Source organism: Bubalus kerabau, chromosome 22 (assembly GCF_029407905.1).
Source record: "Bubalus kerabau isolate K-KA32 ecotype Philippines breed swamp buffalo chromosome 22, PCC_UOA_SB_1v2, whole genome shotgun sequence".
NCBI lineage: Eukaryota > Metazoa > Chordata > Mammalia > Artiodactyla > Bovidae > Bubalus > Bubalus kerabau.
Window position 1 is genome coordinate 27,111,332 of NC_073645.1, and position 21,886 is coordinate 27,133,217.

The 21,886-nt window shown below is 36.0% G+C and overlaps 1 protein-coding gene across 2 annotated transcripts in view; it reads left to right on the plus strand.

Moving 5' to 3' along the window:
* SLK (STE20 like kinase) overlaps positions 1-21,886 on the plus strand; it is a 61,780-nt gene that overhangs the window by 36,080 nt on the left and 3,814 nt on the right. The window contains exons 9-18 of one of the 2 annotated variants that reach the window (XM_055560928.1): positions 53-1,423; positions 3,444-3,574; positions 3,799-3,922; positions 5,328-5,507; positions 7,927-8,019; positions 15,650-15,779; positions 16,408-16,532; positions 17,054-17,242; positions 17,807-17,932; positions 18,804-18,917. In XM_055560928.1, coding sequence (XP_055416903.1) covers positions 53-1,423; positions 3,444-3,574; positions 3,799-3,922; positions 5,328-5,507; positions 7,927-8,019; positions 15,650-15,779; positions 16,408-16,532; positions 17,054-17,242; positions 17,807-17,932; positions 18,804-18,917 — 2,583 coding nt within the window. The remainder of the gene's footprint in view (positions 1-52; positions 1,424-3,443; positions 3,575-3,798; positions 3,923-5,327; positions 5,508-7,926; positions 8,020-15,649; positions 15,780-16,407; positions 16,533-17,053; positions 17,243-17,806; positions 17,933-18,803; positions 18,918-21,886) is intronic. The other variant, XM_055560929.1, reaches the window with a different exon arrangement.

A 21,886-nucleotide genomic window follows, 5' to 3' on the forward strand; every position in this document is an offset into this window, starting at 1 on the left:
ACCATCTTAAAATTACATTTTTAACACTAAAACTGTATAAAATCTTTTTTAGCCAATACCTGCCAGTAAGCGTGCCTCCTCTGACCTGAGTATTGCCAGCTCTGAAGAAGATAAGCTTTCACAAAATGCTTGTATTTTGGAATCTGTCTCAGAAAAAACAGAACATAATAATTCTGAAGATAAATTTAACAGTACAATTCTTACTGAAAAACCCACCAGTGATGAACCTGAAAAGGTTGTGGTGGGTACTGATGAACATGTTAATGATACTCATTTAGAAGCTATGGCTGAACTTCATAATAAAGCAGCAGTAATTGAGGAAAATGGAAGAGAAGAGAAGAGACCCAAGCTTGAAAATCTTCCTGACACAGAAGACCGTGAGCCAGTGGACATTAATTCAGTCAGTGAAGGAAAAGAAAATAACATAATGATAACTTCAGAAACAAATACTGAACAGAATCTGAAACCTGAAGAAGAAACAGATCAGGAAAAGCAGCAGATATTTGAAAATAAGATTATAAATTCTGAAGAAATTGAAGATACTACTGTCCAAGCAATGGATTTAGTTTCTGAAGAGACTGGAGAAAAAGAGGCAGATATTCAGGCAATTGAAAATGAACTTGAGTTTACAAAGGAAGACACCCAAGAGAAACTGGGAAAAGATGACAAAACTGAAAAAGATAGGATCAGTGATACAAGCAAAGTGATAGGAACAAAGGAGGCAGAAGATGTTGCTCAGAGGGCAGCTGAGAGCAGTGCTGAGGATGCTCAGCGTAGCGATGGGAAAGAAGTGGGTGACGTATGCCAGACATTAGCGATCAAGGCCACAGAGGGTCCCGAGGCTGGTGGTACTGAGAAAGCTTCTGTTGAAGAGAGAGTTGAAACTAATGAGACAGACAAAAAGTCTGTAGACGGTGAAGGTGAGGAACAACTAATCAGCAGTTCAGAGAACCGATTGGAGACCCGTGAGGAAGTCGGGACAAATGACGTTGAGATTACTGAATCAAGTGGCACTGAAGGAACAGAGGTCAGAAGTGTAGTGACTGATACTGACCAGAAAGCTTTAGAAAGTGAAACTCCTGATGTTCATAAAGCCACTACTGAGATGGACACAGAGCAAAAAGAAATTCCATGTGATGTGCCAGTTAAAGCAGAACCTCAAGTTACTGCTGCTCCACAGCCCAGTGAACCTCAGCCTGTTCCAATACCCAGTATTAATATCAATCCTGAAGATGAAGAAAATAAAGGAGAAACAGGTGCTTTGTCAAAAACTGAAACCATCTTACCAGAATCTGAAAATCAAAAGGAAAATGATACTGATTCAGGCACTGGTTCCACTGCTGATAATAGCAGCATTGACTTGAATCTATCCATTTCTAGCTTCCTAAGCAAAACTAAAGACAGTGGATCAATATCTTTACAAGTAAGTGTATATGGGTCCTTGTTTGGATTTGTCTTTGTCGTTTTGGCAGTTGAGAGTTTATGTAAAACTGATGGCTTTCAAACAAACCAACACTAAATCAGTGTAGTATTAACCCTATAAAATTCTTCAGGGCTATGAGAGCAATCAATTAAAAAAAAAAAACTAGAGAGATTCTGGATGTAATCGTTAAATTTTTTGGTAGTACCTACCTATTTTTGCCAACTCAATATAAATAGTATAATAAATTGCATACTGGTATTTGGGTTTTCCTACTGCACATCTCTTGGTATAATTTTAGCAAGAATCAGTAATATTTGAAAGAATAGAGGGCTTATAGGAATGATCTCTTTTAAAGAATGTTTAGGATTTAAACATTTCTTGATTTACTACTGGCCATGCAGATGACCCCTCTTAACTCCTCAGTCATAGCCATTTCTGTTGCTGTGTAAATGACTGTGGGAAAACCAAACCAAACACTAAAACCCAGAATGCTTGGAGCTGTTAGAGCCTAATTCTCCAGTCTGAGTGTGCTTAAAAAGGTAATCATTAGGGAGAGCTATGTAGAAGTATGGAGTGAGGCCAGAGAATCAGTGTTTGTAACAAAAGATCCCATGGAACTCGGACACAAGTGAGCCACAGACTGCTTAGAGACTCTGGATTGACAGGTGGCAGAAAAGCAGGAACTTAGAACTGACCTTAGGGATAGGACTCCAGGGCATGACTGATCCGCCTGCCTACATGCCCCAGATTATTACTACATGTATTGCTTAGATGGTCTTCAGTTTTCAGTTTATTTTGTTTCAATGCCTGAAATTCCATTTTTCTGAAGTTCATTTACAGACTTAATAGTTATAGTTAGCCTATCAAAAAAAAAAAAAAGCAAATATTTCTGTGAGAATTAAGGTGACATTAATTGTGGATGCTTTAGTAGAAACTGAAGAAATGGAGAATTTGGAGGTTACAGGGAGGTAGGTTAATTTTGGAGCATGCCCACTTTAGGTTTTAGAAGATGTCTGGATAGGGTGGCCATAGTCCAGAGCTTAGGGGAGAGCAGTGTGAGGATACTGGAAACCTCTAGAGTGGAACAGTAAGAGGGTGAAGACTGCAAAGTGCCAAAGACAAACTTAAAAATTCTAATGCCTTTTAAATGTAGTATTTTCTCATTCTCCTTTTGACCCCTCTGCTTTCTAACCATTTACACCTATCACAACTAAGTAATTATCTGTTCTCAGTATTTACATGTTTACCAGTGTTACATACTTCTGCTATTTCTCTTTGCCTTTAAAAAACATTTGGATACCAGTTGAGGAATGAAGAGTTTGGTCTTGATAAAGGATTTCAGGCAGAAGCTAGCTGGCAGATCTGGTGCTTTGGGTGGTGTGGTGGAGGTGCTGTCTTTCTAGTAACTCTAAAATCACTACATCTCTGACCCTGAAATGAAGGAGGGCTGGTGATATTATTATTGTTGATTAAATGAATTTTGAATCTCAGTTGTGGCAGTGTTTTAAAGTTATCTGAGAGCCTTTTCAAAATAAAAGCCTCAGCCTTTTCAGACTTGCTGATTTAGATTCTTTTGAGGGATGTGCCCCAGGAATTCATTTTTAATGGCATTGTAAGTGTTTCTGGAACAGAAAAACAGAGGTGTCTGAGAACCTACAATTTAAAAAGAGGAAGAAAGGATGGTTAACATATAAAGATTGTACTAATTACTCATTTTGTGAATTGGTCATTACCACTTGTGGCTAATTGTGATGTCGTATCATAAGAATTATACATGCATATCATCAAAATGCATAATTTTACTTGAAAAAGATTGATTTCATCTGTAAAGTCATGTGAAAATCAGATGAGGTGTATTTGGTATAACTGGTTTCAGAGATGTCTTACTGCTTTCTGTTCAGCTTTGTATGTGTAGTCTTCATAGCAGTTAGTTCCGTTTCTTGTTTTTGTTTTTTTAAGAATATGTTTTCCTTCTCTAGTATTCCCCATATAACGCCTAACTAAAATAAATCTTCCTCAGGAAACAAGAAGACAAAAGAAAACATTGAAGAAAACACGCAAATTTGTTGTTGATGGTGTAGAAGTAAGTGTAACAACGTCAAAGATAGTTACTGATAGTGACTCCAAAACCGAAGAGTTGAGGTTTCTTAGGTGAGTAGAGAAACAACGTGACTTCAGCTGGTTTTGTGACTTCTCAGGTCTCTGCAGAGTCTGAAGAATAGAGAAACGAGTAGTCTTGGCTAGTTTTGAGTTATTGTTTTATTACTTTTCCATTGGAAGAAAATGTTAGTTTTCAAGTTTTTTCTTGTAAAGCATTACTTCAATGGTGTAATTTTTGCTCCTCTTTTTCTGTTGTCACCGTTAAATTTTATCAGACGTCAGGAACTTCGGGAATTAAGATTTCTTCAAAAAGAAGAACAAAGAGCCCAACAGCAGCTCAATGGCAAACTGCAGCAACAGCGAGAGCAAATTTTCCGACGTTTTGAGCAGGAGATGATGGTAAAGTCTTGGAATTTTGTACCATTTTGTTCATAAAGAAATTTACTGCTTAAAAAAATCACTGCTGGAAGGTTTTAGAACTTCTTCTCTGTTTACTAGATTTCTCTGGCTTTGTGATGTGTTTTTGGCCTTTGTCTCTTTGGTGTTCTGGATGTTTTCTTTTTCTTTTCTTCCTGTTTTTGGCCATTTGCCTGACTTACAGTGTGTTGGGTGTCTTCGTTTTTCTTTGATTAAAATCTGTCGTGGAAACCTGGAATCATGAAGCTAATAGATGGTTTGCAAATGTCTATTGCTGGACAACTTTTTATTGCTAAAATTTTACCTCTCAGAATCCAAGATTTTAAGCTGCTCTAGAACAGTTGTCTTCAAAATCGGTTGAATATTAGAACTTCTTGGGGGATTTTTCAGAATATGCTTACCTCTCTGGCTACTACAGTTAAGCTTCCACATCCCTTTTCACAGCTGCTAGAGAAGCTAGTGCTGACTTATCAAGGTTAATTGTCACTGAGTCTTTAAATTTTTACTTTGTGTCCAAAGTTGGAAAAGGAATTGTTAACATGATATAAAATTTCAATAACTTACGTTGAACATCTAGCTTAATGTAGGTTAGAAAAAAGGATCATTTGAAATGTTATAGGATTCATGGTTGATTATAGTTCTTACGTTTTTTAAGTGGTAAGGATTGTTTTGTGTGAAGTTTGGCATTGCTGATGTCATTTTTTGGGTCCTAACTGAGAATTCCTAAGGAAATAATGAGCTTTTGTTTTCACAGAGTATTTTTGCAGTATATTCTGTTTTTTCAGAACCTTACAAAAACTGTGTTTCTCCTCTCCCCATATTTTCCAAAATATTTTACTTTTTAATTTTTTAAAAGAAAACACTCTTTACAAATAAGTACCTATGTCTAACATTGCAATGTTTGTTGAGAGAATAGCTTTATAATTCTAAAAGGTTTGTTTCAGTGAAATAGGATGTTTATTTTAAGAATTTTGATGAGGAAGAGTAAGTCTGAAAATGACAAGTAATGGTATGTTCTTAAAATAGACTTCAAATATGACCTTTGATTTATCAAAAATCATATAGGAAAAATATTGAAATTTTTCTTACTTTAGTATTTCATAGCAATTGGATATTCTTCTGGATTGTCTATAATTTTTGAATATTCTATACTTATATAATAGAAGAAAGTGTTTTTCTTATTAGAAAAAAATGAAAATGCTCATCTTTTTGAAAAATTTTAAAACATATTTTAGTGAATTTGACTTGTTCAGTATTGCAGAGGGTACGTATTTTATCACTAAGTTTAAATGCCAGTTATCAATATGTGCTCTTAGTAAACATTTTCAGTATAATAAGTTGATATGAGCATTAATGTTAAATGATCTTGAGCTACATCATTTTACAGAGCAAGAAACGACAATATGATCAGGAGATTGAAAATCTAGAAAAACAGCAGAAACAGACTATTGAACGTCTAGAACAGGAACACACAAATCGCTTACGAGATGAAGCCAAACGCATTAAAGGCGAACAAGAAAAAGAGTTGTCCAAATTTCAGAATATGTTAAAGAACCGAAAGAAGGAGGTAAGTGTAACTAACCCTTTTCAATGTACATGTGTTTAAGGAATAAAAAATAATACTTGTTAGTTAAGTGGCACTCATTAATTTTTTTTTTTTTCAGTCTTCCCAGCAGTCATGTAGGGTAGCAGTAAGGCCAGAAGTTACCTAATTTTACTGCCAAGAAAACTGGAGTAGAAAAGGTTTTAATGACCTTTTCAAGCTCACAAACACACATTAAATATCCAGCTAACCCTTGAATCAAGACTTCAAATGGAGTCTAATCCATTTTCCTTTTAACCTATCATTCCTCCTTTATTAATGCAACATTTAAGTCCTGACATAGTGATGTTTTTTTCAAGAAAACATGCAATGATCTATTTGCAGGTGGCAACAATATTTCAATTTAGTATTTATTTGCAATATTTAATTCATGCTTAAAAATTATTTTTTCTTGATTATCTTGAGTACCTTTCTCAGATACTGTGTCCAAAAAAAGCTGAATAACTTGAAATTTGAAATAATATCTCCAAGTTTATCAAAGTGTGAGATACTTTGAAGAATTACAGGTGGAAAATATCTGTAAAGTCATTTGACAAGAATGAATTTTTTCATTTTTCCTGAAACTGTTCCATATTGTCATAGAATCTGTTTTGTGGTATTATTTACTATTATTATTTTTATTATTGTATTAATGTGTCTTTTTCTTCCCCAATTAAAATAAAACTAAGAGAACTTTTACATACTAGCAGTTTTGAGAGATAATTTTATAATTTATTCTGTTCCTTTAGTGTAGGAGGAGAATTTATCTTTTAATGATATGAAAGACCCCTTGGACAATATTATGATCAGATTTATTAGTTTTGGAGCAAACTAACATCAACCAAACTAGGGAATACATTTTCACTTTTGTTGCATGTCCCCAGTACTCAGATTCATTGATTTTAACAATGAAATGCAGAAAATGGAATATCATGTTGGCTGAACTTCAGGATCTGATTTTAAAAGGATAGAATCAAATATTAATTGTACATTCTTTGATTTCTCTAGGTAAAGATGAGTGAAATGGTATATAGCCATTTGATGTGGCTTCCATTTCTAAAAATTACTGTTTTGTTACTGTTTATTTCATATAGAATTGCTTTATATACCATGATGTATGACTTTACTGAGACCAAATGTTAATTTTTCTTAAAACCATGGATAGTTTGATAGTTTTTATTAAAAGGTTGCTTTCTAATATCAGATTAAATTTTAAAAATTTTGTAGGTAAATATGTAATTTAATTTTAGAGATAAAAATGTTTCTAGTTATTGTTACTGTTTTGGAGTAGGAGAGGTTTAGCCATCAAACGTGTTTGAGATCATGATATGCATATTTAAAATAATTATGTATTTTTTTCCTTATTGCTAAACTTCTTGCATTTGGGGAGTCTCTTCTTTTTAATGGTGATTTGGTTTCATGAGAGATTACTGATGGGAAATTGTAAATACACTTGTTAAATCAAAATCAGTCTGTTTCACAGACCATAAATGGCATGTGGTGATTTGGAATCTGGTTGCTTTTGGTGCTTCTACTTATAAACACATGACCGTCTTTCATAGTTGGATTACAGATTTGTTCTTAGGTGGAATACACATCTCGGATTTTGAAGTGATTAAAAGAAGGAGCTCTAAAATACACTTTATTTTATAATATATTTATCTGGTATAATAAATCGTAGCATACTAAACTTATTTTTTGAGGGCTTTTATATTACAGATTTTAAAGTTGACAATTGATTTTGGCTTAATTTATCAGCAAAGGAGAATGTTATTCTAATTTAACCCCAAAGTTTTCAAATATGTTCATTTTTATCACACCATGTAGAAAATGGTGTTTTATAAACAAAGAAAACTTAGTGTGCATTTATTTCTCCTTTGTGTTATTCTAAGGCTTACTGTTGTTTTTCTTTTGATCTCATTAAGTGGATTTCATTTAGAATTATCTCATTGGTTTTATCAAGCCAATCATGAAATGTTGCAGTTTTATAAATGAATGGTGTTAGTTTTCCTTATATCCAGTATATCAAACAGTGTCAATAGACAATGTCAATAGATACGTTTATAATTTTATGATCTTTCAAGGTCAGTTGGGTTTATCACCTTTAGTTCAGCATCAGTGCTGCAAGTAATTCTTTACTGATCACCTTCGAATTTAAGAGAGAATGATATGTAGGGATAATTAAGCAGCTAATTAACCTTTATATGGTGTAATGTCCCTTTCTGCACTATGATTAAGCATGTTCTATCCTTTCATTTCTTTTTCTTCAAACTAACACCTGTGCTAATGCATGTTGAAAGGAACTTTTTAACAGCTTTATCTGACTTGTAGCTTGTCTGCTCACATAAATGCTTGCTGTGGAGAAAGTATTTTTCCCCACCTCCTGCATGCTTATACACTGTAGGTTATAAATGAAGTGGAGAGAGCACCCAAAGAGCTGAGAAAAGAGCTCATGAAACGCAGGAAAGAGGAGCTTGCACAAAGCCAGCATGCTCAGGTAACAGCAGCAGCTTAATGCTACTAAAAACAGAAAGCGGCATTATTCTCACAGCTCAATAAACCATGGTTAAAAGGGTAAATTCTGTACTTATTATATGATGTTGACATCTCCTCAGACAAAGGGTCCCAGGGCATTCTTTATGTAGTACTAAATTCACACTAATGGTGACATTTAAGTTGCTAATATGAAATTCAGTGAAATGTTTGGAAAGCTGACTGCAGATGAAGTAAACATGTATGTTAATGTATAATCCACTGTATTCTTATTTTAATCGTGATGGAAGCTTACATTTTTAAGTGGTAATGTCAATGTTTGATAGAAGACTTTTAGGACAGAAAAATATAGAGGGTGAGTATATAAGCTTTGTGCGTACAAAAAGAATGCATATTAAAAGGCCATTAATTTGGGAATCCTCTGTTGGCCTAGTGGTTAGGATTCTGGGCTTTCACTACTGTGGCCTAGGTTCAAGCCCTGGTTAGGGAAATAAGACTCCACAAGCTGGTAAATGATAATGTTAAATGGTAGATCAAACATTTATTACTGTTAAACTCAACAATATAAGCTACTTAAAACCATATTTTAAATACTAAGTATGTTCTTTTTGATTCAGAATCTAGCAGTTACAAAAATAGACAGTTGTTACCTAAGTAAACTTGATTTTAGGTTATGATAAGGCTGAACCTGTTAATGGGTAAATTTTTTACAAAACTAGATAAATTGGTATTTTCAACAGAGTTTTCTAGAATTACCTCACATTACTCTACGAGGTCTTTTATACTTGGGATCATCTTTCTTTTAATTAAGTTTGTACTCAGCCTGGAGGCAAAGAGAGAAATGAGCTCAGTTTGTAGTTACAAATGTTAATGAAAGGGAGAAGAGACATGGATTATTTATTATTTGTTGCTTTAAATTTCCTTTTTAATGTGGGTTTTTATATAATTTAAAAAGTTGGTTCCCAGCCTTTTGAATTTTATAGATTCATGAAAAGGAATATAGAAACCAACAGAAACCTTTGGGGACCATGACCAGTGCATTGTCATTAAAATTTTTTTTGTTATTTTTTGTCAAGGCAGGATATTTGAAACTGTCATTTACTTGTCACCATCATTTCAAACTAGGAATTATTTTAACACCATGAAAAATAAGAAAAATATCTTGGAACTTTAAAATTTTAATAAAATTAGGCTATTTAAATAAATTTAGTTTTTTTTTTTTCCCTGTGAGTCAAAATTTTGTCTTGGCAGTATGGGAATTGCTACAGGCACACCTCTTTTTATTGTTCTTCGCTTCTTGTGCTTTTGCAGTACTGTGGTTTTTTTTCCCCACAAATTGAAGGTTAATGCAACCCTGCATTAGGCAAGTCTGTCAGCACCGTTTTTCCAACAGTATTTGCTCGCTTCATGTCTCTCTGTTACCTTTTGGTAATGCTCACAGTATTTCAGACTTTTTTATTATTATTATATTTGTTATGGTGATCTCTGATCTAAAATCTTGGATGTTACTACTACAACTTACTGAAGGGTCAGGTAATGGTCAGCATTTTCAGCAATAAACTACTTTTTAATTTAGGTATGTATGTTTTTTTCAGACAGTGCTATTGCATACTTTATTTAATAGAATACAGTATAGCATAAACATGACTTATGTATTTGGGAAACCAAATAATTCATGTGTTTTGCTTTATTGCATGGGCTAGAGCTGAACCTACAGTATCTCCAAGGCACGCCAGTCGTCAGGTGATAATGCAGGCGCAGTGTTTACTGTGGGTCGTACTGATTTCACCTGTATGAACTCGTGTAGCCTCACAACGTAGGAGGTAGTTACTTGTATGAGCCACATGCTACAGGTGAGGGGACGAAAGCACAGGAGGGTGAATGACTCTCCAAGTTCACACATTTGGTTAATGGTGGAGCTGGAATTCTCATCTAGGCACGTTTGCCTCCACGTTTCACACACTGAACCATGTCATCCTGCCTCGTATTTAAGCTACCTGTTCTGTGCCTAGTCTGAACTCTTACTGGCTTGGCCCAGTGGTCGTTAGCCATGTCTTACTGATAGCTGAAGAGGAAGTCCTTCTTGGCCCCACATCTGTTTTTGGATAATTTCAGATTTCATGCCAGATAACAACAATTTGGTTTTGCCTTGTGAAGGGATATGGAGTTTAATTCCAAAAGGCAGTATGTCAGACTCTATTATAGAGTCAAAAGTAAGAATTTAGTGTTGACTGAATCAGGTGATCCAGTGCTTTAATAATACTTTAATAAAACTTTGTAGGTGATTTTTCATGTAGTTTGCGATGCTAGCCTGTATTTTCCGACTAAAGCTAAAATCAGTAGTAAATTTCTTTCTGTAAATTTAATGACAAATTTAGTAAATAACTGATTTCAAAAGTATTTATATTTAGCTACTGCTTTTGATGAAAATGCTGGATAACTGTATAGAGTCTAATATTTTAAACTTTTTAAAGACTATGAATAATAACCATATAGCCATGAAACTAGAATTCATTTGATAATCTAGTCCAGTGGTCTTCAGACTGTACTCCTAGGAGCTGTTGAGTTTGGAAGAAGCACATTGAGAATTCTTCAGAAATGAGAACAGTAGAGCTCTGTACCCCTACTTCCAGAGCAGTACCACGTTTCATCTGTTTTATAAACTGAGATTTTTTTAGGCAAATTTTTTAAAAAGAGAGTTCAGCTGGTTTAAAAAACAACAGCAGCAAACTATAGAGGTTGGAAACCACTGATCTAGTCCAGATCCTTCATTCTACAGGCCCTTTTGTTAACTGACTTGTTCCAGGCCTCAGGAAACTCAGCGTTTGTATACTTATTCTTGCCATTTACAAAAAGTCATTCAGCTCTGTTCTCACCTGGGAGGCGCGTTGTATTCTGATCCACAGGGCGTTGCTCAGGTCATGATTCAGTCTTTTCAGTTGTCATCTTGTGCAGTCTTCAACGCCCCAATGCAGGACGTAAGTCCCCCGTGCCTTACAGGAGGATGCCTTCTGTTTTACCTGCTTTTCTTTGGCTCACATGTGCCTTTTCACTGTTAGTTTCATTTGTTATGAATCTAAAAGATTGATAAATGACAATGTCAATAGTAATAACCTGACATGAACTTTTATAGTACAGTATTCTTTGAAGAGTATTCACAATTCTCACTGCCAACCCCCTAATATGGAGGTGGCGTGTACCCATTTTACAGATGAAGACATCAAAGCACAGAAGACTAAGTGATTTGCCTAAAGTTGCAAAAGAGATTAGTGGTAGAGCTGGAACTAGAACACTTCTACTATAGTGTTCTTTTTTCTGTCTACTCCACCACAGATTTTAATATGAGATTTTCATCTTTTTTCAAGAAATGTCTTCCCAATAGTTTTTTCTGTGTTTTTGCACATGTGAGAAATTGAATGAATGCTGTGATTAGATTTTTATCTTCGTGTGAAGTGACGTTCTGATTGCATATATGTTTATGTAGATACTTTAATTATGGTTATGGTCAGAAAAGCCATGTTAAAAGTGGTGATTTCAGTTCCATTTAGTTTTCACTATTCAAATTGTCCCATTATGAATAGTGGGTTGCTATTCTCCATGTTGTAGTTTTAAATTAAGTGTGGAATTCCAGGCTGTATTCTTTCTCACAGTTTCTATAGGGAAATGAGTAGCTTATTTAACACTATAATTTTGTTTGTGATGTTTGATATACACAACTGGAATAGATAGAATACAGCTTGATTTCAACCCCTTCTTCCCCCTCTCCTGAAATTGCTTATTTATCTTTATTATTGACAGCCATTGGATTCTATCGTTTTCTAAAAGAGTAAGCAAAATGTTATTTTATGATGAGAGGGAGGAATTAATGAATTACAAACACTTTTCTGATCATTACCATTTTACACTTTTCTTTTAAGTTAAAATGATCAAATTCTGTATTCAAATAGCCCCACATATCACAATTCTTCCTTATAGTTTCCTAGAACCCAAAACTGTATTTTTAACGTTTACAGTCATCGGACTAATAAAATTCCGTATCAGAATTAAAACTTGTACATTTAAAGGGCACTCATTTTACAATTTGTATGTCCATTTTGCAATTGTTACTCCTAGTGATAGAATTGATCTATTGTTATTTTATTAAAGTGAATGTAGTTTGTGCAGTCTTTTTGGAATGTAAGATCACTTTTCTTTTAGATCCTAAGTAATTTCTAATTACAGATTCCCCTGTGAATGTATTATACTCGGCTTTTGAAGTTAGAAACTTTAATGAAAGCTCAGTGATACTAAATCTTCATTTCTTTTATGATAATAAAATATATTCATTAGCATGTAAGGGACCCTTTGGACTTCCCTGGTGGCTGAGACGGTAAAGCATCTGTCTACAATGTGAGAGACCTGGGTTTGATCCCTGGGTTGGGAAGATTCCCTGGAGAAGGAAATGGCAACCCACTCCAGTATTCTTGCCTGGAGAATCCCATGGACGGAGGAGCGTGGTGCAGGTTACTGTCCTTGGGGTCGCAAAGGGTTGGGCACGACTGAGCGACTTTGATCTTCCCTGTAGCTCAGATGGCAAAGAATCTGCCTGCAATGCAGGAGACCTAGGTTCAATCCCTGGGTCAGGAAAATCCTCTGGAGAAGGGAATGGCAATCCACTCCAGTATTCTTGCCTGGAGAATCCCATGGACAGAGGAGCCAGGCGGGCTACAGTTTGTGGGGTCGCAAAGAGTCAGACACAACTGAGTGACTAACATTGCTGCTACTGCTAAGGGCTCAATAAATAGGAGTTAACTATGTTGGTGTTGAAGAAAGAGGACAGATAACTGTGATGGAAGTCAAATCTTAACCATATTGAAAATCAATATAAAGAATACCTAATGAATAAGGGACCCTTTTAGGTGTTTTTAAGCTTTAATGTAAAAATCAGCTGCATATATTTTGGCTGTGTAATCATCCACACTCTGCTTAATTATTCAAGCCCATAGCTCAGTAAGGCAGTTGGTGTCTTTGCAAACTTGGAAGATGAGGAAACATTTCCATCGTTTATGCGCCTCGGTTCTTACCTGTTGATCTGCGTTTTATCTTCTGGAGGAGCATGGTGCTAGTTGTGCCAGCTTCTAGATAACAGTCTTCGCTCTTTTTTCCCTCTTATATACTGGCCACTTCAGGGCATGCTTCTGCAGTTCTTTGTCATTCACTTTGAATCTTCATTTCTGGATCCTTTTATTCCTTGCTTTGAGTTCTCTGTGGTTTACTTTGGAGCTTTTGAAAGTATGTTACTGAGGGAAGGGGCCCACTATGCTATAGGGACTGACAGATAAAACCAATTTGGGACCAATAGAGTGGAAGCTCCTTGAAGGGAATGCTGTCTTTTATTGATTTTAGTAACCATGTAAGTCGTACAGACCCCAGCATTTATTAAGTGCTTGAAAAAGATTTTCTTTGAACTGAACTCTTACTTAATTTAGACAAATACAATAATATAACCAAAAATTACATTGACAAGAAATCACGTTCACTTTTTTAATGGCACTGGTTTATACAGGTGACCCTTCAACAATTTGGGTTTTGGGGTGCTGACCCTCCACGCAATCGAACATTCATGTAAAAATTTACAGTTGGTCCTCCACGTCACAGTTCCGCATCTGCACAGTCAGCCAACCACATAATGTTTAGGACATATTTAGTGGAAAAAATCCACCTTTATTTGGACCCATGCAACTCAAACCTGTGTTGTTGAAGGGTTCACTGTATTTACCTTTTTTTTTCACATAGGTACTTATTTGTCCAATCTTTTACACTTGATTTCTTTGTCTAAATGTAATATTTATATTTATGATAATTTGTACCAATTATTTTTGTCCACACATATTTTTTAAGTTATATATGCAAACTAATGATAAAAATACTGAACAAAATAAAATTTTTGATGTATCTGCAGGTTATATTGTTTATTAAACAAGTTTACATATAGAAATTTTATAGTGAAATTAGAGAATCAGTTTAATTTTTATTATAAATGATATTTACTGTAAGAAAAGAGAAGCTTGAACAACTTACTTTGTTATAACTGCTTATAGGATAGGATGGAGATTTTGCAGTCTTATTAAATAAATCTAATTAGCTTTGTAATAGTCATTGAGTTCTTTTCTTTTTTTGCTATGATAAAGTTATGTGACTGTAGTCAAGTTGGCATTTGTAATTTTTTTTGTATAAATGCTCAGCATTAATTTTATCTATGAAACTGACAATGTACATTGTGTCTTTTTTTAATGACACATAAATACATTTCTTGTCCGCAGTACAAAAGATCATAATCGATACAAAACTCTACTGGCAATTATACTTCTTAGAAACAGTTCACTAGTCTTTCTGCTGTACATTTGTATTCATGCTAAAATACAAATCACAATGCAGATGAGACAGCAGCATTTGTGACAGCAAATTAACAGGATGTCATGGATGGTGAGACCTGATTCTCATTTCCAGAGAATCAGTAGTAAGAGAAGCATCTTGAGGAACACTGCCAGACTCACTCTGCATTGAAGACCAGGCTGGTAGTGATCCAGATGCTGCCAGACTCTGTCCAAGGCCTGAAAAATGGTTCCAAAACGAATCCTGAGGTTTTATCATCTCTTAGATATACAAGAGAAGGGATTATAGGTGAAGTGCTGCTTCAACCCTACAGCTCTAAATCCACACTCAAATTGATAAGAATATCCCTTGAATTAATCACATGCTACCGTAACTGCCAAATGAGGGCTAGAGATCCAATTGATTACTTGAAAATTTTGCATTTCTTCAATATGAGTATTGTTCCTGTTCCATCCACAAATGTATAATCTAGCATAGCAACCATAAGTCCCTTTAACCTTTCCTTTCCTTATACAGTAATTGAGGGATTTTAAAAAAAGCATAAATTTGGCATTTGAGCAAATAGTATGTATTCAGTAAATATTTGTTGAATGAGTGACTCCCAAACATGTTGGTGGAATTCTCTGATTATAAGGAATTTTGTTTGTAGAGTTATAAAATGTAGCTGTCTTTCCTGTTTCTAGTTCCTGCTTCTCTAGCAAAGCATTATTTCTCACTAAGTCCTTAAAGTATGGCTCTTTTTACGCACAGGCTGGAGATACAGACACTGTCTTTCTCTGTTAGTATAGCCATGGTGTTGCTTCCTAACTCTGTTAATAGAAAAATACAGACTTTAAAATTCCAAGCTCCTGTTTTACTTGTTTGTTCTTTATTGCCTCTCTTCCTAAAAGGCATTCTTTTTCATTTTTATTGTAGCCACACTCTAGTGGATTGAATAGTCAGTTTTAGAAGGTGTAAGTTTATTTTTTTCTCAAAGATGTCAGCATATTGGGCATTTTAATCATGAGTAGTTTATATAGACTTCTTTTGTATGTATTATTCTTAGTAGTGAGTTCACAATATTAAATATGCTAGTACTTTCTGGTCTTGAGTTGGGTGACAAATACATGTTATGCCTATACTGTATAATTTTTAAATCTAGTTAACTTTAGAAACTTGGTTCAGAAATCTTGTTAATCACTGATACATACAGCCACATAGATAACTGGATGTTTTGCTCCATAGATACTTACTAACTGATGGTTAACTATGTCTATTAGGAACAAGAGTTTGTTCAGAAGCAACAACAAGAATTAGATGGCTCTCTGAAAAAGATCATCCAACAGCAGAAGGCAGAGTTAGCCAATATTGAAAGAGAGTGCCTGAATAACAAGCAGCAGCTCATGAGAGGTATATGAAATATGTGGCATATGTATATACATAATATGTCTTGAAACATTGCAGAGATATACTTGGAAATTATTTGAATGCTTTCTTTTGCTAGAGTGGTAGAGGGAAAGATAAAAAGGTAAATAAGAGGAATATACTTTATAAAATTCAGAACTACTGCAGGACATAGAATTCCTTTATGGCAATAGAAGTGAACAATAGAAGTGAAATAAACATATAATCCCTAAAACATCTTTTTGTCCAGGTGATGCTAGAAATATACCTAAGTAATTTTAGGTGTTCCTTATACCCTGTAATGGTATACTTAATTGGCTATATGATAGAATGGAATTTTAAGCACTTATTTCCTCGAACAAATACCTTGGGTATTTTTTCTTTCTCACTGAGATGATTAAATGGAATTTTAGTGTTAGGAGTGGGGCATTCTTTGTTTACAGGACATTAGAACAGAATGGAAAGTGGTAATGGATATTATCTTTACATTGGTAATATTTCTTTTATAGCTCAGAACGTCTTTTGTGTTTTAATTAGTGTATTAGAACACTTTTATGTAAATATTAAAACAAGGACCAGAGTACATTCGTGAAAAGAGCAAAGTGACATTTTGAAAATTACCTTCTCCTTCCAGCTCGAGAAGCTGCGATTTGGGAGCTTGAAGAACGACACTTACAAGAAAAACACCAGCTGCTCAAACAGCAACTTAAAGATCAGTATTTTATGCAAAGACACCAGCTACTTAAGCGCCATGAGAAGGTTAATGAAAAGAAATTTGTTCACTTTTTTGTTCATTTTAAAGTTTGCAGAGCTGTTTATTTTTGAAACTTATATTTTTTACAGAATTAAGTTTTAAGTATCCTTTCTTTTGTCCTAAAATTTATTTGATGAAATCTGGAGTAATTAATATATGTTGATCATTATTGCAAACTTCTTCTCTACAAATTCCAAGAAAGGTAACTAATAAACAGTGCTTAAAGACCTGTTACACATTATAGTCTTCATCTTGTCTCTCAAAGGTAGCTATTTTGGCTTCTTTTTAATTCAGATAATTAAAAATGTACAAGAGAGTTAACATAAGACTCTTATTACTATTAGCTTTGTTTTTCTTATAAATTTCTTTTTTTTTTTTTTTTTTTTTTGGCCTAATGGTTTACTGATCAGAGTGTAACAAGGGAGAGAATAATTTGGGGAACAACAGCAAATGACATGTTTGAGCATACTTGTGGGTACTGGGTATTAAATTATCTCAATATCACTGGATTCTGAAACTTTCTTAGGAAACAGAACAAATGCAGCGTTACAATCAACGACTTATTGAGGAGTTGAAAAACAGACAGACTCAAGAAAGAGCAAGACTGCCTAAGATTCAGCGTAGCGAAGCCAAGACTCGAATGGCCATGTTTAAGAAGAGTTTGAGAATTAACTCAACAGCAACGCCAGATCAGGACCGTGACAAAATTAAACAAGTAAATAAGCAGATTACTCTCTTCTTTTTTTAGGTGTAGAAGTTTTGGATGGTCTTTAGAAGGACCACATAATTGTGTTGTAAACATTGGGGCCACTTTGGGGTTGTTGATGTTCACCATGGCTCTGTACACACATGGCGTGTCCTAGCTCCCTCTTCTCCAGTGCTGGCCACAGAGAGCTGCTGTCTCCCATGCCCTGCACAAGATCCAGGGCTAGATAGACCCCAAGAGCGGCCCTGGGAATAAGGTGATTTGACCAGCTTTACAGTCAAACATACGGCCTCACTGTACTTCTGTAGTCACAGTTCCCCCACACAAATTAACTGAGGTCACTAAGCAGATAGGAGAAACAAGGTTTGAATCAGAAATCTCTCCCCACGTCCCTACCCCCACCAAAGCCACGATGTGGACTCCAGCTTTGTCTACATCAGTCCTAGCGTATTATTACTTGTAGCTTTAGTTTATTGTACTTTAAGCTTTGTTAAATTCCTTAATTACACTTTTGGAAGATGCAGAAATTCCATTGCCTATTAACCATATTTATCTTGTTTTTCTTTTTTATAGTTTGCTTCTCAAGAAGAAAAGAGGCAGAAGAATGAGAGAATGGCTCAGCATCAAAAACATGAAAATCAAATGCGGGATCTTCAGCTGCAGTGTGAAGCCAACGTCCGCGAGCTGCACCAGCTGCAGGTCAGCTCCAGGCCCGAGAGCAGAGCTGGCAGTAGAGGCAGCACCAGCAGCGCCGGTGGCTGCGTTAAGCAAGTGATAGGTACTCACAGTGCGCTGCACGTGGCCTGAGAGGATCCCAGAACTTAAAGGCTTTCTTTCCTCTGTAGACCCAAAGGAAGAGCAGTTTAGTATCAGGGGCACCTGTTGAGATTGCCTACAGCCATGATTAGTATAACCATGAAGCTAATTTATGATATAAGAAGTTGCATCTTTCAAAAGTACTATTGAGAATTTGTAGTGTATTTTGCAAAGAAGATGAACAAAGTTTTGAAAATAATGTAGGCTGTTTTGTTATGTTCTGAATTTTAAAATTCTTTTTATTTCAGGATAAATAGTTTATTTTCTTCAAGGTTTTTGAAAAAAGCGATCAATATATGAGAAATTTTCTCCTAATATATAATTTCTAAAATGTTTACAATTTCAGAGTAGTGTATATACATTGTGGATATCGTATATACTTGCTTAATTTTCTAGAGCAGAAAATAGTTTCTAATCCTGTGTTCTGGTACCATTGGATAAAATGCTTGCAAGGTGCCCTCTGAAGTGTCAGTTTTGTGAGTAAACCTTAGAATGGGAAATCAGGATCAAACTAGTTCTTTCTAGTCAAGTTCTTTTTATATGATAGGTAACAGATTTAGCCTCTAAACGTGCAAAAGTGAAACTATGACTCATTTCATAATTCTTGGTCCTTGGTTGTTAGAAGAGAATTTCAACCTCAGTAGTAGCTTTATGTTTGATGAATATATATATATTTTTATTTTGGAAGATAATTGTATTTGTGAAAAATTGCTAATGTCATCTGAAATTTTTTTAATTCAAACTTTCTTTTCAGAATGAAAAATGTCACCTCTTGGTTGAACATGAGACTCAGAAACTAAAGGAGTTAGATGAGGAACACAGCCAAGAATTAAAGGAATGGAGAGAGAAATTGAGACCTAGGAAAAAGGTAATTTTAAAAGCTTTAATTAAAATACACTTGCATTCGTCCTCCTAGCTGTTGGCTTTTTACCTAATATGTGTCAGGGACGGGAGACACAGAGATGAGGAGTCCAAGTCCCAAAGGTTCAGAATCTAGTTGATGAGCAGCTACAGATGAGTAGGAGCGTTTCTCTGAAGGAAGTACATGGTACAGAGTAGAGTAGCACAGTGTACCAGCAATGGAGGAGGGGAGTACTTCAGTCTGCCCGGGGAAGGCAGGAGGCGTGAGAGAGGAGGTGCCTTGTGAGCCAAATGAGGCCTGATGGATGAGTAAGAGCTTGCTGGAAGGACAGACCAATTGGAGTGGGATGGGGCAATTTAAGTACAGAGAAGAGAAAGAGTGATAATGATGTGTACAGGAATCACATGTGGCTCCCTGTCATGGTAGGGTGAGAGGCAGTGTGTGCCTGTGTGTAGGCATTAGGGACGGAGAGAAGGAAGGGATGACAGCTTAGTCTGGATGGGTGAACTGGAGCCAGATTATAAGGCTCTTACTTGCTGTGTTCATTGACAGTCTAGTAAAGTAAGAAAGGCTTCCTACCCCACAACCAGCTAGCCATCTTCCTTATGTGCACTTGACTCCCTGCTAGCCTGGCCCAGCTGGTCAACCATTTGAACTCTGTCTTTTCTATTCCTTATATGATTCTCTCTCTCAGCTTTCAAACTTAAACCTTTATTTTCTCTTGGGCTTCCTGCCTGCTACACATTTCAACCATTCCTTTCTTCCATTCATCCAGTCAGTTAATCAAGGAAATAATATTTAGTTCCTACCATGTGCTAATAAAACTTTCTAGAACTGACCAAGTGAGCTGATAGTGTGGCTTTTAAATTTGAATTTTGTTTATTGTTACGTTTTTGAATAGGTGGTACGTTCATGTGTTTCTGAATTCAAAGGGTACACATGGGATGAAAGTGAGAATTCCCTTCTCCAGTTCCTCCTTTCACTCTAGCTGTTGCTTTGAATTCCTCCCCAGTTGAACTGGTTGACAGTGGTCACAGTCCGGTGGCATTATCCACCTGTTATTCTTAAAAGTCTCGTCTCACCTGAAGTTTGTGACAGTCTCTTCTTTCTCTGTGCTTTTTTTTTTTTTTTAATCACTTTTCTTTGTCATCCAGTCACCTGAAAGGTAGACATTTCCCATTTTGCATTCTTACCTGTGCTCTTTGCATGATGATCTTACAGATTGTCCTCGCTTCAGCTGTGGCATATTTAAGGACAATTCCACAACTTGTATAGAATACAAATTCTAAAGTGATGGCAAGTCTGGGTTCGAGTCTCAATGCTGACACTGGTTAATTTTTTCTCTTAACACCTCTGAGCCCGGTTTTCCTCGTGCGTAAAATGAGGATGTTACTGCCTCCCTGATTGGCCTTGTTAAGACAGTAAACAGCTGTGTGTAAAGTACTTGTCAGTTCTTTACAGCACTTAAGATTTGGTCAGGATCAGTGAGTGTTTGTTATTGCTGTAATTTTATTGTTTTTATTATTGGTTCACGCTCTCAGTTCCCATGTCCCATCTGAATGTTCCATTCCTCCTCATTTTATTCCTTCCATTATCATCTCATCAGAGGTTTCTTTTTTAGATGACTGTATAAAATAGCTTCAGTGCCCACCTTGAACACTCCTCTGTCCCCTCACCTTTCTTTGTTTCTCTTCATAATATTTATCACCACCAGACACATTTCTTTATTGTTTGTCTTCTCTCACCAGAATGTGAGCTCCTTGAGGGCAGGGGCATCGTGTATCTGTTTACTCTTACATACCCAGCTCCTGGAACAGTTCCTGCACATTGTAAATGATCAATACATGCCTGTTGAATGTTATTCAGTGTTGACTAAAGATTGTAAACTCAGTGGAGGTAAAACTAAACTCAGTAACCCTTTTCATTCGTCTCCATCTCACCTTTCCCCTCTCTCCAGTCCTACCCACCATCGGGTGTTCTTCCCAATATTCCTGTCCTCTTAACTGACATCTAGGCTAGAAACCTGAATTATCTTTCATTTCCATCAGACCCCACATTCAGGCAGATAACAAATAATTTGGACTCTCATTTCATAATCTTTCTTTCCCTTTGCTGTCTTCCTTCTTAAAATTGTTAGTAATGTCCTAGAGGCCCGTCTGGCCTCTTGTTCCCCTTCCTCTCTCCGTCCTTGGCTGCTGTCACCAGTGTTTATCCTCAGGAGCATCTCTGATGCTGTCATAGTGGTATTGGTAAATCTTTAGTTCCATCAGAACAGAATGTAAACACCTCACTTGGACTTTGAAGCCTTCACGGTGCCACACTTTGGCCACGTCAGCCCTCCTGACTTGCCTCCCACTCGCCACCTTGTTCCCAGTTTCTGGTCCAGTGCTGGTTGTGATCACCATTACTCACAGCAGCTCCAACTTCCTGCCTCTGCATTGTGTCAGCTCACTCTCCCTGGGGTGTCTTCCCCATCCTGTCTGTCAAATTCTTATCTTTCCATTGAAACCAAGCTCACAGTCTTCCTCTGAGAAACTTTCCTGTGTCCTTCTGTCTTTTCCTGTACTTTGTTTTCTGCAGCAGGACTTCTCCTGAGTCACTTTGTCCATAAAGTAACTGATTACCTCAGATACTTAGCAAGTACTTAATATAGTTGTTCCATACTGTATGTAAAGATGAATCTGCCTTAGGTCTTATCTTTAATCTGTGGTTCAGTGTGGAAGAGAAGACATGCATATCAGTAATCAAAATAAAACGTAGAAAATGCTGAAGTTCCATGTGGAAGAGACGGATAGTAGTTAATAATAGGTGCCATCTGTTGAGTGCCTAATATGGGTTAAGTACATTATTAACACATTTAATCCTCACATAACAACCCAGTGAGGTAGATGGTGTTATCGCTGTTTCACAGCAGAAGAATGAAATGGTTCTGTGATATAGAGAAGTAATTAAAGTTTCATGTGGCTGAGCCAAGA